The following is a 17862-nucleotide window of genomic DNA, read 5'->3' as shown; positions in this document are numbered from 1 at the left end:
TAATAAAAACAACTTTCCAGCTGCTTTTTTTTTTCCAAGGAACACCTATCTGTTTCTGAGTTGTTTGGTGAATTTCCGCTATTCAACGAAGAACATATAAGACCTATTACATAAACATGAATAAAATACAGCTTTTGGTTTGGAATTATAACCAACAATATATACGTATATATGCATATATAATATGAATGTTTATAAAATTTATATAAATATATATATATATGAATGTTTATAAAATTTATATATATATATATATATATGAATGTTTATAAAATTTATATATATATATATATGAATGTTTATAACATTTATATATATATATATATGAATGTTTATAAAATTTATATATATATATGAATTTTATAAGATTTATATATATATATGAATGTTTATAAGATTTATATATATATATGAATGTTTATAAAATTTATATATATATATGAATGTTTATAAAATTTATATATATATATGAATGTTTATAAAATTTATATATATATATATATATGAATGTTTATACAATTTATATATATATATATATATGAATGTTTATAAACTTTATATATATAATATGAATGTTTATAAAATTTATATATATAATATGAATGTTTATAAAATTTATATATATATATATATATGAACGTTTATAAAATTTATATATATATATATAATATGAATGTTTATAAAATGTATATATATATAATATGAATATTTATAAAATTTATATATATATATAATATGAATGTTTATAAAATTTATATATATATATATATATAATATGAACGTTTATAAAATATATATATATATATATATATATATACATATATATAATATGAACGTTTATAAAATATATATATATATATATGATATGAACGTTTATAATATATATATATATATATAATATGAACGTTTATAATATATATATATATATGAACGTTTATAAAAAATATATATATATATATAATATGAACGTTTATAAAATATATATATATAATATGAACGTTTATAAAATATATATATATAATATGAACGTTTATAAAATATATATATATATAATATGAACGTTTATAAAATATATATATATATAATATGAACGTTTATAAAATATATATATATATAATATGAACGTTTATAAAATATATATATATATAATATGAACGTTTATAAAATATATATATAATATGAACGTTTATAAAATATATATATAATATGAACGTTTATAATATATATATATATATCTATATATATAATATGAAAGTTTATAAAATATATATATATATATGAACGTTTATAAAATATATATATATATAATATGAACGTTTATAAAATATATATATATATAATATGAACGTTTATAAAATATATATATATATAATATGAACGTTTATAAAATATATATATATATAATATGAACGTTTATAAAATATATATATATATAATATGAACGTTTATAAAATATATATATATATAATATGAACGTTTATAAAATATATATATATATAATATGAACGTTTATAAAATATATATATATATATAATATGAACGTTTATAAAATATATATATATATATAATATGAACGTTTATAAAATATATATATATAATATGAACGTTTATAAAATATATATATATAATATGAACGTTTATAAAATATATGTATAATATGAACGTTTATAAAATATGTATAATATGAACGTTTATAAAATATATATATAATATGAACGTTTATAAAATATATATAATATGAACGTTTATAAAATATATATATAATATGAACGTTTATAAAATATATATATAATATGAATGTTTATAAAATATATATATATATAATATGAACGTTTATAAAATATATATATATAATATGAACGTTTATAAAATATATATATAATATGAACGTTTATAAAATATATGTATATATATATATAATATGAACGTTTATAAAATATATGTATATATATATATAATATGAACGTTTATAAAATATATAATATGAACGTTTATAAAATATATGTATATATATATATATAATATGAGCATTTATAAAATATATATAATGTAAGCGTTTATAAAATATATATATATAATATGAACGTTTATAAAATATATATATATATATATATATATATATATATAATATGAACGTTTAATAAAATATATATATATAACATATGTATATATAATATTAATGTTTAAAAAAAATGATTGGACATAGGAGATTGATTTTAATCGCGCATGAAAGAACTAAAAAAATAACTGATTCTTAAAAGACATCAAACACGGAATGAGCTGATCTTCAATGGATAAAGAATTTGTTTTTTTAATTCACGGATGGTTCTGACTTTATATCTGACATTCACCTAATTCCATCTCAAAATGTTTTACACTTTTGCTATTCTTAGTCTGACCTGGCAACTTGTTAAAAAAATATATTGAAATTTGGCGATGATTTTCCGAACTGAGAAATAATATTAACAAAGTCTTCATACTTCTCTTCCGTTGATTAAATAAGACGTTCGATTTGAAATTCCCCGATTGATTACAGATGACACCAAAAAGGAAAATTGGAGAGTGCATCATCCAAGACATTATGGACATAGCAACAATAAAGATAAAGATAACCGTTTGAAACATGTAAATAATGTAAATATGAACAATATTGCAAATTTATCATGAGAATATATAGATATATATATATGATATGCAATTCATGTTTGGAGTTCTGTCCAAAAATAAATCATTAACGAAGACAAAAAAAAATATAAAAGAAGTTTTGTTTTTGTATGATTTTTTTTTCTTAATATTTTTTTTTTTTTGTTTTATTTTTAAAAAGAAGCAAGCACTTTTTTTTTCTTTTAATTATTTTTAGACGTTTTCTTTTCATAAATGAACTAGTCTCTTCTGGTGATCAAATAATACAGCGTGAAATGTATGTACACAATTTTTTTTATGGGTTTAATGATACTATGTTTTAACAATTCTTTTTACAAAAGTGAAACATTAGTTTAGAAGAATGGTTTCCAGCATTAAATGGCTATAAATCTTTACATGCTGTCAAACGAAATAATTCAACTATTTATTAAAACAAAACTTATTTAAATCTGATTACAAATATAACAGTGGTTTTGCTCAGAGATCACCCATTGACCCACATACATTTTTGCTTAATGTATATAATGATCTCTGCAACCACACTAATAATAATAATAATAATAATAATAATAAAAAGCAGATAAAACAAATATACTCAATAAATCTACCATGAAAAACTGTAAACCATCCTCGACCAACTGCACAAAATTTTTAAAAAATCAACAACCCCACAAACATATTAAAGACACAAGTCAACAAACTCATCACTGCCAATAATGCATAGATCGGAAATTACCAACTTCCTCAAATTATCGTAAACTACAAACCTGGATATTTATATGGAACCGTTAAAATACATAAATCCATCTTTTCCCTGCGACCCATCATATCACAAGAACTACAAATCTTAAAAGCAAAACAAGTTGACAACAAAATCCTCAACGTAGAAAGCCTTTTCACTAATGTACCTTTCAAAAAAAAAAAACATAGATATAATCTTTGACAATATAAACAACAACGCGTCTCTCCCTCCCCTTAAAATTGACAAAAGAAAACTTAAAAAGTTATTAATAGTTTCTACTACCGAGGTACCCTTTCATGACTACAAAGATAATATCTACAACCAAATAGATGGAGTTTCAATGGGTTTCGTTCTCTGACCAATTTTCAGTGAGTTCTACATGAGTGACCTCAAAAACTGGACATTTAATAACACTAGTAAACCATCTGTATATGTTCGATATGTCGATGATGTAGTCATTAAGATACACAAATCTAATATATAAAAGGCTATATATGTCTATCTGTCTCCATATTTTCAAACTCTATCTCCTCCGAAACCAAAAGTCGTAGAGCGGCGCTAGGGGCCTCAAATGATTGAATTTTTATATGGGTCGTTCTTTTATGAATATTTAGCTGGTTAAAATAATTGAAAAAAAAAATCATTAAACATTTTGTACATTCATTTTAGTTTATTTAAAATTTTTATTCGGTTCATATGCGTGTCACGGTGGTACAGTGGTAACGTCACCAGCTTTGAATGCTACAGTTTTGATTCTAGCTGATGGCACCTAAATACTTGTTTTTTATTTTTGAAATCACAATCCTACACTAATATATATGAAATTTGGACAAATTAAAATATATTTAAGTGTATTTTACACCCGGGCAAAGCTCCCCCCCCCCTTAGTATATAATAAAAAAATTTAAACCTCAAATCTAGTAGTAAATACAATGTCTCCCAATGTCATTTATAAGTTGCAATGCCTTTTGGAAGAGTGAAACTCCTATAACAACAATAAAACTAATAGTTACATTTGATACACAACCACCACCCTATCGTGTCGCCTTACCATGGATGATACGCACTCTAGCGCAGGATTACAACATTTACAAAAAAACATAACTGCTGCTCCTCCTCTGAAGTAAGAGAAATTCATGTCAGCAACACAAAAATAATACACCCTGAAACCAATGTTAAGAAGTCAAAAATACTTGAAGTTATATACATTAAAACGCAAAAACTTGTCCTTAACCAAATCACATTTAATTCCATCCCTAACACACTCAAATGCTTGTCGTAACCCCACCCCCTAAGTGACCCGGTACTGACCACAGAGCTGGGCACTCCCACCTCCACACCAGGTCTTTGCAGTGTTTATAGGCATTCACTGCTGGTACTATATATAAAAAATACTGTCAGTCCTTCTCGCAAATAATATTCACACATCCCTCCTGATTATGTCTTCTTTGAAAGATGAAAAATATCACCTTCGAACTACACATGGAACCGATATTAATTCTTTCGATATACTTATTAGAAAGATAATCAGAAACAATTTAAAAAAAAAAAAAAAAATGATTAAATGGAAGCTCTCTGTTGTCTTTAACATGCTTAAATAAAATAATGCTGCTTAAATACACACAATCTATATATATGTGAGTGTGCGTGTGAGGATACTTCTCAGCTTATATACTCAAATTTTTGATCTAGACTTGAAATTTGGTATATAGGGTATTCAGACGTGGAAAACATTTTAATCAGTTTTCATGTGGAAAAAGGGCTGTTAAAGGGTCAAAATTGAAAAATTGATGCTTGGGAGGTCATCAGATTTTTATCTGTTTGTCAACTGTTTCACAAGTTTTGAAAACACTTTAAAATTGTGGCAAGCTGGTCTAATGGCTATCATACTTTCGGTGTCAGTTTGAGTTTTTTTATTTTTATTTTATCAAAAAATTTAGTGTTATGTGCAATACCATGTACATCTAGTATATTATATATACTAGCAGGACCCGTTAACCGGCATTGCCTAGTGGAAGCCTGGCACCCCAAGAGCTAATTTATCTTGTTGGATTGGGTATCTTTTTCGAGAGGATTTCTGGATTTTTTAATTTCCATCCTAACCATCTCGTGTATCTTTTTTTCTTTTTCTTTTTTTTTAAATCCCTTGGAATTTTGTAGCAACTTTTGGAAATATCTGTTTATCTCTGAAGAGCTGTGTTATGGCATAAAGGACTATATTTTCCATCATCCTAGCGAAACATGTGTAAGACAGTAATGCAAAAGATGTAGACATTCACCTATATTATAAATACAAAAAAGTATAGAAAGTACTTCCTCCATTCGGGAATAGTTGGTGAATTTTAAATTTGATCGGAAATACTTTAAAGTTTGATGAGACAAGATATTTTTTAATGAAAATACAGGTTAACTTAATCTTATGATTTTATATTTGCAGAAATAAATTAGATTGACAATCATTGTATTCTACTATTATATAAAAGTTACTTTGTGTGTGAGTTCCTTCCTCATGGAGTCTGAAATGGCTGCTTATCTTTCGCAAATTTCACACAAAGATAATTCATATGTCTGGCAGTGTTCTTAGATATGTTTTGCACAGAAATTCACCCAATAAGTATCGAAAAAAAAAAATCTGATCCTAAAAATAGTCTTTCTTTCTTATAGATAAAAAAGAATTTTTACTGGGGAATATTTTTACATTTCACCAGCAAGGGAGATAATAGAATCTTAGGAAATCATTTCTTCTTAAAAAAAAACAATTATTGTCATCTGCAGATATAGCTCAGTGGTAGAGCATTTGGCTATAGATCGAATGATCCCCTGTTCAAGCTCGGGTGTATCTCACCATTTTCTTATTAATGTGTTCAATTTATGATAAAAGAAGAGATACCATTTAAAATCACTGCAAATCATTTCTTCATTTGCATTTTTAAAAATAAACATTAATCAGAAGTGACTTTTCCAGGGCATTCATTGTCAAGCCCAAATATCAGCTGACGTGATATTGTAAAAAAACACAGACAGAATTTGATGCACAATATTATTATTTTTTTATTGTTTTATGCGAATTAGTCCACCGGGCAAATTATTCACTCATAATATATCAGAATCAATTGTAGAATCTGCATAAATTAAAAAAAAAATATTTAAACGTATTGTATGACGGGCAACTAGTGTTTAAATAAAAATAATACAAATAACTACCAAATGTTATAATGTATTTATTCAACATACGTTAGTCTACATTTAAAATCTTTAAAATCAAAATTGAAGTGTAGTGGTTGAGGTGCACATATACAAGCACATGTATGACACCTGGTGGCAAACGCACCGAACGATGAGGTCATATTGTCAGATAGAAATCGGCAGGGTGAAAGGTCAACTACTTGATGTATGCACCTGTCGGAGGTGAGATGTCTGTAAACAAAGCAAGTCACTTATATAGCCCAGAGAAAAAGGAAGAAAGAAGTGAGTCAGTCGAGAAATCAACCCCACACAAGTGTGGCTCTATTTCCCCATTCCACTCTTTCTGACTAGGACTAGGTGCACGCATTTCTGACGCAGTAACAACGAACAATTTTTTATACAAAACGAGTGTATGATTTTGCTTTCTGGTGAAAAATCGACTGTGATACGTTTAAAAAGTAGGAAGTTTGGCTTTTATTTCTAGCTGTGATTTTGACAAATGTTAGAACTTGTAATTATTGTCAGACAAAATAATTTGTTCCATTGTCTGCTGTAAAGTCAGAAAAATGTTGTTCGACTTCAATCCATGTAATGTCTGGAAGCTTTGACGGCTTAAATTAAATCATCTACATTAATTGGAGTCTTTTGCTGCTGAATGCATTGCATATTGTATCGAAGAAATCTAGGTCACATACATTCAGATTCAGGCTGTTTGGAGGCTGGTTAAACAATTCAATATTCAACTCCAATCTTTCTGACTCTTTTTTGAACAGTGGGTTTGTTGGATATCGATGTGGCTGAGCATTGTCTTGCTGCATTTTGATATGTTGTACACTAGATCCAGCTAGCCATTTCTCCCACGTTTCAGCAGTAGACCTCAAAGTGCTTCTTCTCAAGGGAATCATGCTTATCCTTCCAAGCTGTTGAGTGTAGTCTTTCTTCTTTCGGACACAAAAGAATTTATAGCTTGAAACATCCATTGGAACCAAAATATTGAACAAACTTTAAAATGTTTGTCACCAAATTTTCCTTACAGTATTTCTTGCGATTCCGAATGTTTCTGCAACATCTTTGCACCCCATTTTAGAATATTTACTTCAACACATTCGGTTTATTATGTGAAACACAAAATGGTGTATACCAAAACACTAAAATACAAGGCCGCAACAAAAAAATATTTTGTTGCGGCTTGTCCGTCTGAGTAGAACTGAATTTGCCTTCCGTCGACACCCTCCGTCACTTTTTAACAATTGAGGAGTTCAGTTTTCGGATATCACGTGACTATAAAAGACGTACGATATAGTTTTTTTTACTTTCTTTCCGAATAATTCTTGCCTAAAAATATTTCATTCTCATACTAATTCTTATTTACTATCTTTTTTTGTTTGTTTGCGATCAAACCCGGAGTGGAGGGGGGTGGGTCTCATTACATATAGTTGATTCTATAGTAGATGATCGTATCCATTAAACCAGCCACACCTCGAATAAAAAAAAAAAAAAAAAAATAAGACAACAAGATTTGTTCCGTTTTTAATATTTAATTAATAAACAAAGAAAAAAATGGTTGAATTGTACACATTTAGTGAAATACAAGTTGCTTTTTTTACAAAATGCTATTGAAAATGAAGTGAGGAATTTTACTGATGGAAATGTGAATAAATATTACTTTGGGGTCGGAATTAAGAGGGTGGGGTCAGGATTAAGAGGGTGGGGTGAGTTAAAGGACCATAATGGATCTAATTGTTTGGTCATTTTAGACATAAATTCCTTTCTGTTATTATTTATGCCAAAGCATATCTATTGTAAACACTTCATTGTACACATTTAGTCGAATACAAGTTGCTATTTAAAAAAAAATTTTTTTTAAACAAAATGCTATTGAAAATGAAGTAATGAATCTTACTGAAGGGAATATTGCTGAAGGAAAGAGGGGTAGGTTTGGGGGTTAGGTTAGGGTTAATAAGGCAAGAGGGTAGACCATAATGAATCTAATTGTTTGGTCATTTTAGATATAAATCCCGTTTTCTGATTATTCAACGCTAAAGCATGATACCTATTGTACACATTTAGTCGAATACAAGTTGCTATTTTTTAATGAAATGCTAATGAAAATGAATTGACAAGAATGTGAATAAATATTCAGCCTACAATTCATCTTTCGGTGCTCCGTGCTTCGACTAGACTCAAGACAAAAAGTAAAAATTTTTAAAAGTACTTATACAGATAAGGGCACAATTGAAAATCGCAGTTCGAAATCTACAGGCCAGGATCAGAGTGTAGTATCTATTCTGATGCTGCACTCAATTTGTTTTTAGTCAATGAAGAAGAACCCCCTTCTATACTAAGACAATTTTATTTTTACCTACTTCCAGAGTGCCCCTTTCTAGGGAGCTTCCCCCCCCCCACATTAAAAACGACCTTGTGTCACATTTTGCTTTTGTGGGGAAACAAATATATACTTATACAACTGCAAGCACTTGTACCCCCTCAACGTAAATACCCTTGACAAACAGCTAAATCCCACCCTTCACAGTAGAGATCCCTAGATGTAAGAGAGCCTTCTATTCCAGTAGTTTCTTCCCCAGAACTGCTACCATTTGGAATTCCCTTCTGGGTCCCTGCTTCCCCAACGGTACTGACATACAGAAGTTGAATTGTAACGTAAACCGACATCTTGCTGCCCAACTCCCTACATAGTACCCCTGTAGCTTCTGTCCCTGATAGTAGCCTCCTACATCAAAGTGGCGTGCCTTGTTTGGGGTGAAAATGTAATAAAAAAAATCAGGCAAAAAAAAAAAAATTTAAACAAGGGGAGATAAGTCAGTCTATCATTTAACCAAGTAATGAAATGTTGGATTGGCAGAATACAGAAACTGATTTTATCTTTTAATTAAAATTCTACTCAAAATTTTTTTCCTAATTTTTGGTGAGGATACTTAGACCAGTTCTAAACTCTTTTTCTGAAGAGCTATTTTAAGGGCAACTTAACCAGTGATGAACTTCAAAATGGTGTTGTGAGATCATGGATTGTCCATAAATCTCAATTAAAAAATTTTTTTTAAATAAAGCTAGTTAATCATATTATGTGATTTCTTTTTTTTCTATCCATCACAAGTATAAGCGCCAAGTACATCCTAAAATGGAGTACTGCTACCACATCTAGGCAGGAGTTGCTTGGTGTACCCAATCTATGGTCTCCTCTTGCCAAACTTTCACAAAAACACTCAACTAACTACAACCACTATCAACAATTTCTCCCACTCTCTATCTGTGCCTAAATCTAAATGCAGAGTTAATGAACAAAGCTTCTTTCCTAGAACTGCCCGCCTATGGAACTCTGTTCCATTGGACTGCTTCCTGGCTGATTACATGGTAGCCTTCAAGTCCAATGTAAACAAGTTCTTGTTGAGCTGTCCCCTCAAATAATTAAATTCTACCCAATTTATACCATTAACAATTACTACACTACAAGCTTACAGTCATTAACCATTATCTTCAAATGGCCTTCAAGCCTTGATAAGTGGTTACTCTCAAATAAAAAAAAAATTCACATTATAAAGATTTTTGCTTTTTCTTGTTTTTTTTCTTGGAGGATGAGGGGGGCGGGTTATGAACACGCACTGACAGTTTCCCCTTCACCATGACGCAGGTTTTTGTGTGAACATATTTTTATTTTTTCATCATCTTGAGTTCTATCTAAGCATAACGAGCACAACTATCTTTTGCTTGCGTTCTTTAATTGAACAAGATACGACAATCAAGTTGAAAACAATTTCAACATTAAAAAATCCAAAGAAAATCTATGGATTTTAGTTTTTTTTTTCCCCATTTAATTTTTTTTTTAAAACTGGGAATATATATATTTTTTTTTTTATTTATTTATTTATTTGAATTTTTTTTTTTTTTTAAATTTATTTGAATTTTTTTTTTTTTTTAAGCTGAAAATTTTTTAAACTAGGAATATATTTATTTTGTAATTTTTTAGTTTTTTAGTTTTTTTAGTTGAAAATTTTTTTTTAACTGGGAATATATATATATATATATTTTTTAAATTTTTATGAATTTATTTATTTTTTTTGTTTTAAGCTGAAATTTTTTTTTTAAACTAGGAATATATATTTTTTTTTGGTACTTTTTTTATTATTAATTTATTTATATTTTTTTGCTTTTTTTGCCTGAAAAATATTTTAAACTGGGAATGAATATATATTAGATTTTTTATTTATTTTAAAAATTTTTTAAGCTGAAATTTTATTTTAAACTGGGAATATATATATATATATATATATATATATATATATATATATATATAATTTTTTATTATTTTTTTTTTTTTTTTTTTTTTAAATTGGAACTTTATAAGATTGCAATCTCCTTAATGAAGAAAAACATTACAAGAGAAACAAGTTGATTATCAAGCCAAGAACTTCAAGTAAGGAAATCCTTGATTCATCCTATGTTCTAAAAAATAAAAACACTTATATTTTTTATCAGGTGCTTTCATTTTTAGCATCAGTAACAACAATGAAAGAAGGAGGGAGCAGGAGAGAGGAAGGAAAACTCGTCTTCAAAGCCGTATTGTGATATGAAACATTGGAGAAGCGATTAACAAGACACAGGGACGTGAAAATGGTGTCCGCGCATGAAGTTCGGCTTTTGTCATCCAAAACAGTTAATGAACCAGCATCTAAAAATAGAAAATAAAATCCCCCACCCCTCCCCGAAGCATCCCTTCCATGGAGGTTTCGACTTCTACACATCAGCTTCATGGGATGGTGATTGATGTGACTGATCAGCCTCATCTTTGCCATGCGGTTCTTCTTTGTTTGAAGCAGGCTCGGTCATCTCACTGTATTTGCGTTTTGGTTTGTACCTAAACAATAATTAAAACAATCATTATGTATATATGCAGTATGAATTCCTTTTCTTTTATCTTTTATATAATATATGTGTATATATATATATATATTAAACAGGATAGCTGGAGTCATGTTGAGTTGGGGACATGATCGCATAAAAATCGAAGGGGAATAGAAAACATTAATAAAAGCATTTTAACAATAAATTGATGAATAAAAAAAAAAAAGAACTATTAAGATGTAAACTGAAGGTGTCTGTCGACCAATGCATTTTCAAGAGGGAAAAACATTAACGAATACGATGAAAAAAAAAACAAAATATTAATGATTATCATTTAAAATTTAGGAGAGAAAAAATTTGCAATATGGAGTGGGTAAATAGAGAAATGTCTCCGATATTTGGGGGGCATGAAGTATTAAATAAGCAAAAAACATTATCAACAAATGTAGACTATATATATATATATATATATATATATATATATATATATATATATATGTGTGTATATATATATATATATATATATATATACACACACACAATTTATATAAGTATACAAAATATGCATGTATGTTAGCGTTCTTTGAATAACTCGAATTTGTGGGAAAGCTCTTTCTGTCGACAAAGTGAAGGTTTAGTATCCTAATACTCAAGGCCTCCAAGATTTTAAGTAGATGTTTGGATCGAGTTTATGTACGATACAAAAACAACTATCTGAATAGGTCTCCCAATTTATTGTCAAGCAGATGCTGCCCGATTGCGGACTCGTGGATCGGGGAGTGCCCGGATGTGCTCAGTAAACATCCGGGCATATTCCTTAAACACCCAGATGCACTCATTGATATATTCCTGTTAAACCCATGAGACTTACAAAATCATGCAGGTACATGTTGGACCAGTTTGACCCCCAAGCACTGAAGAGTTCGATCCACATAGTCAGCACCACACTGGCATTTAAATTCATAAATGACTAAACTTTTGTTCAGTATGGGTAGAACATCTTTCTGAAAGGTTGGGAAAGCCATCCTGGTACCAAATACCACACGGGGTTGCACTGCATAATAGCATCTAATCCTATGAGAAAAACCTTTACTGATAAAACCAATAAAGGGGAGCTTTAAACAGACAGGATATTTAAGTGGACCAAAGAAAATATTGGTATTCGATTTCGCAAGTTTTTTATGAATAAACTTGAAAATGATACCGTCAGGGAAACTGTTCTTAATAAGTATATCAATTATCTTTTTTAATTCAGCTTCTAATTTGCTGATCGTGCAAATTATAAGAGCACAGTGAACTAAAGTTTTAATCAAGCTAATTTTCCTACTCATAGGGGAAAAGGAATCCCAACTAATATACAAGTCCATGAAAGTCGGTTTCCTGTACACTGTGGTAGAAAAATTGTTCCCTATCATTTCTACCAAAACATCAAAGAAGAGAAGAAAGCTATAATGCTCCTCCTTCATGGTGAATTGTACTGCTGGGTAGAGATTATTTAATTGCAGGAAAAATTCACTCACTTCGTGACGGGACTTGAAAATGACAAAAGTGTCATCAACATACCACGAATAACGAAAGGGTCAGTAACCTGAGTGAATAAAACAGATTCCTGGAAACCTAGGAAGATATTAGCTAGGATAGAACCCAGAGGACTGCCCATTGCAACCCCATCAACCTGCCGATACATTTCATTATTGAAGTTAAAACTGACTTAGTGGCCAGTTCCATGAGTTCCAGAAAAATGTTCTCCGGAAAGCAGGAAGGGTTAACGTGCTATGATACAGCATATCAGCACATATTTGTATGGTTTCGTTGAGAGGCATGTTCATAAATAAGTAAGTAATGTCAAAAGAAGATAGTTAGTTTGCGGATTACATGGCAGTACGTATGTAGGTGTGTGTATATATATATATATATATATATATATATACACACACACACACATATATATATCTGGCATAAATTCCTTTGTTAATATAAGTATTTAATATATATAAAAGTTAGATAAGAAAATAAAAAAACTTCCACATAACTAAAATACACAAAAAAACAGTTAACATTCGGTTTATTGTAGCCTTAAAGATGTGCATCACTAAACGTTTAAGTAAATTTATTTTTCAACTGTTTAAATTATTAATCGAATTAAATAATTTCCACCAGAAAAGGAAATTCTATCGTAATATAAATCTATTTTGGGTCGTAAACAATTCTGGATCCAGTAAAAGAAAAATTAGATCGCATAAATTCTCGAAAAACAAGCTGAGCTTGTGGGGTTCCACTCCATGAGTAAAAAAATTACTTTCACCATGACTAATGTTTGTGCTTGCCTACTACCACTGTTTTTTTTTTTTTTTGCTAAACATACACCTCCAAACACCCGGGCAATGCCGGGTACCCAGGCTAGTAAAATATCACTTTGCCAGTACCTTCTAGGGCAAATGTTAACTTACATAGACTAATATATACATATGTATACATATATATATTAGTCTATGTAAGTCATTAAACAAAAAATGATATATCTAGAACATATAATTATTATAATTGTAGGAAATTTATTGATCACCTTATATGTATAAAAGATGACTTTGATGACTTTAAAGAAATTGAACAAATAAACATCTGATATATTCACTTGAGTTAGAATAAAATTGTAAACACAGAGGAACACAAGCTAATACATTTCTGGATTTAGACATAAAAATTGAGGATGGAATTTTTATACATAAAATGTTGGATGAAAGAAACTCCTCCTTTCAACATAGAAATAGAACATCGCCTATGTATATGTTTTTTATGTCTGAGTTTTTACGAATTGCTAGATTTTATACCTCCAGTCTCTAGCTTAGTTATAAGAACGATGAAACAAAACTAAAACATTTAAACAGTTAAATAAAGCAGTTGTTCGATATCCTGATGTTTTTAAATCATATTTATTTTTTTATATTCAATTTTCACTCACAACAAGGCACTGTGCCACTTTGAAGTAGGGGGGCTACTATCGGGGACATAAGTTGAAGGGATATTATGAAAGGAGATGAGTAGAAAGATGTCTGTTCACATTACACTTGAACTTCTGCATGTCAGTACAGTTGGGAAAGCAAAATCTCGGAAGCGAGTTCCAAAGTCTAGCAGTTCTGGGGAAGAAACTATTGGGGTAGAAGGCTTTCTTACACCTAGGGATCTCTACTGTGAAGGGGTGGGATTTAGCTGCTTGTTGGGTTTGCCGGGGATGTTCACGTCGAGGGGAGTACAAGTGCTTGTAGTTCGTCAGAGCATTCGCCCTAAAGGTACTTGTAGAACAGGCAGAGGGATGCAACATTTTGTCGATAAAATTAATCAAAGTAGATTAATAGAGGAAATCCAAAACCACATTAATAAAAAAGTGTATTAAAAAAAAAAAAAAAAAAAAAAAAAACTTGTGTACATATTTAAAATATTTTTAACTTTTTATATATTTTGAAATAAACTAATAAATCATCATCGAGTTGCTCAATGCGGAATGCAAACCTACATGACATATTTTCCGCCATTCCTTGCTAATAAATAAAAATGTAAATATATAAATAGAATATTAATAACAAAAAAAGAGTATAGTGGATTCATCCAAACTAAATAAAATAAAATAAAAATAAATAAAATTAAAATAAAATAAAATAAAAAATAAATAAAATAAATAAAATAAAAATAAATAAAATAAAAAAAAATAAAATAAATAAAATTAAATTAAAATAAAATAAAAAATAAATAAAATAAATAAAAATGTAGTAGAACCCCGTGATACAGTGGCCCTAGGATACGTTTTTTTCAGGTTACAATGTGGAATACAATGTTTTTCTGGTCCTTGGTTATAGTATTTGCCCTACCTTACGGTGTTATTTATAATGTCATTTGATCATATACATGTGTATTGTATTTTGTTACAAATTTTTTATGCTGTATCCCAGGGTTCTACTGTTTTGTTTTGTTTTTAAATCCCTGAAACAGTGTTTCAGGGTAAACAACTGATGATCCCTGAAAAATTAAGATTATTGCGAGTTCGAGAAAGCAAGTTAAATCAGCAATTAAATGACTTACTAACAAAAAAATTTTCTAACAAAAAACTAAATGAAAAAATTTTTTATATTTACATTATTTATATATAGTTTTCAAGGTTAAAAAAGCTTCCAAGACTGCCTCACTGCTGAGGATGGTGATCGTGTTCTGGGTTTTAGTATATGCAGTGAGATAGGCTACATCCAGGTTTGCCTATCTTTGACCTGCGTCTCCCATGTCTATGTGCTGATGCCACCTTCCTTCAAGTTTGCTTTCACAAGACCTTTGTATCGTTTTTTCTGGCCGACTGAAGTGCACTTTTCTTTCTTTTAGCTACCCATAGATGAATTGTTTCAGCAGCCGAGAATCCAACATCTTCACAACGTGGCCCGACCACCTCAGCTGGTTCCTAATGATGATGACTTTGATGCTGGTGATGTTGGTCTCCTGGAGAACGTCGAAGTTGGTGTGATTTTGGACACCGCAAACACTCATCCTGAATTTCTGAACACCGTGATAACTGGAGATGAGTCATGTGTGTATGGGTCATTGTAATGGAAGCATCTCAAGTCTCCAAGATCCAAGGTCTGCGGCTCCAGGAGGGAAGCAAAATGAAGGTGATATCTTCTTTGATATCCATGGAATTGTGCATCATGAATACTCACCAGAAGGACAAACAGTGACAAAGGAGTACTTTCAAAGGAGTTTTATCAAGATGTTCTCTGGCATCTCCGTGACACAGTTTGGCGCAAAAGACTAGGCATGTGGACTGTGAAAAATTGGCAACTCCACTACAACCCCGCACACTCATCCCATTTGATCAAACATTTCTTGGCCAAACATGGAATTTCAGTCGCCAACCTCTCTTCTCTCCAGACATGACTCCTTGTGATCTCTGATTGTTTCCAAACTTGAAGACGCGACTGAAAGGATCCCGGTTTGAGAGTAGAGAGGAGATAATGCGGAATGCTATGGCGGAGATAAACACCAAAAGAAGACTTCCAGAGGTGTTTGTATGCAGATGTGGAAGGATCGGTGGGCTGACGGTGTGCAAGCACAAAGGGCCTACTTCTAGGGTCCAAATCCAGTCAGATACGCGAAATATTTTTTCTAGCCTAAAGATGAGTACTTTTTAGACAAACCTCCTCTTACACTCTCGATCCATATCTTTACAGGAATAGAAATTAGCCAACGAAGACAACGTTGACTTGTTTCTGACTTTAACTAAGGCATTCAGCAATTGAATAAATAATTTGCTGAGGTTAAAAGGAGTAAAGGCGGTTATAAGAGGGTTACCTTTCCCAATGTGAATGTTTCAGGTGAGTGAAATCATCAAGAGGGGCAATCGCTTTGAGATATTTGGTCAGTTTTAAAAGTTCCCGGTCAGTGCCACGGTTGACATGAGCCGATTTAAATGGTCGGATCTGAAAAATAAACAGAGTAAATCAAAAAACTAGAATAAGAAGTTAATGTAGTTTGCTAAAAGCATTGTTCAGTGTGTATAAAATTTTTTAATTTATAAAAGCATTGTTCAGTGTGTATAAAAATTTTTAATTTATAAAAGGCAATAAAATGCAGAAGTGTAAGAAATAGACACAAACTGAAGCAAATCGATTTTATAAAAAGGGAAAATGTGTTGACAGACGCATCGAACCACAACAAAATTGGTATCGTTAGAAAGACAATCTCTCACATGAAAAATATATAAAAATTGGCCAAAAAGATTAATTCTGTGCTGGTCAACTGGGTTGTTTTCTCCAAGCAGGGGTCGCTTTTTGTGTTGAGATTTTTGCAAGTCATACATCTAGCAATTTCAATGTACATTTAAAAAACATTATTTCGACCCGTCGTGACGTCATAAGTTGTCGTGGCTATGACAACTAGTGCATTAGCTTTTCCTTTTTCATGTTACAGGTTCGAGCTTACCTGCTGCGGCTAGTTTTTTTTTTTTGCACGTTACTCGCTGCTATTTTGATTGAAACAAAAGTTGTTTTGATTCATTTATTTTGTTTGTGTTTTTAAGGGGATTGGGGGGGGGGTGCTCAATATCATTAGAATACCAGTTCTCTCCACCTGGGCAATGCCGGGTATCCATGCTTGTTATGATATAATGGTAGGATACAATTAAAAAACAAAACACATACTTAAATCATTCGTTGACATCTATGCTGATGACACGACCATCTATGGCAACACATCAAAGGCCGTAAATGACAAAGTTCTCTCTAATTCTCTCTCCTCTGATCTTGAGCACGTGGTACAATGGAGGAAGAGGTGGCTGGTCACTTTTAATGCATCCAAAACCAAGCTTCTATTTTTACATCATCAACGCTCTGATCCCCATCTGAGATCAATTGAAATGGATGGCTCTCATCTTGGAGAGGCTCCATGTTTTG

At 30.2% G+C, this 17862-nt stretch overlaps 1 protein-coding gene across 1 annotated transcript in view; it reads right to left on the bottom strand.

The window, feature by feature from the left end:
* Positions 1-10847: 10847 nt before the first annotated feature.
* Positions 10848-17862, bottom strand: part of LOC145242706 (ubiquitin-like domain-containing CTD phosphatase 1) — a 50275-nt gene continuing 43260 nt past the window's right edge. The window contains exons 8-9 of the mRNA XM_080105837.1: positions 16763-16890; positions 10848-11444 (exon numbers count right to left, since the gene is read on the bottom strand). Coding sequence (XP_079961963.1) covers positions 11324-11444; positions 16763-16890 — 249 coding nt within the window. The 3' untranslated portion in view covers positions 10848-11323. The remainder of the gene's footprint in view (positions 11445-16762; positions 16891-17862) is intronic.

Source organism: Euprymna scolopes, chromosome 21, assembly GCF_053919585.1.
Source record: "Euprymna scolopes isolate OS-2025 chromosome 21, ASM5391958v1, whole genome shotgun sequence".
Lineage (NCBI taxonomy): Eukaryota > Metazoa > Mollusca > Cephalopoda > Sepiida > Sepiolidae > Euprymna > Euprymna scolopes.
The sequence above is the reverse complement of the archived record's forward strand: the minus strand, read 5'-3'. Positions and strand labels throughout refer to the sequence as shown.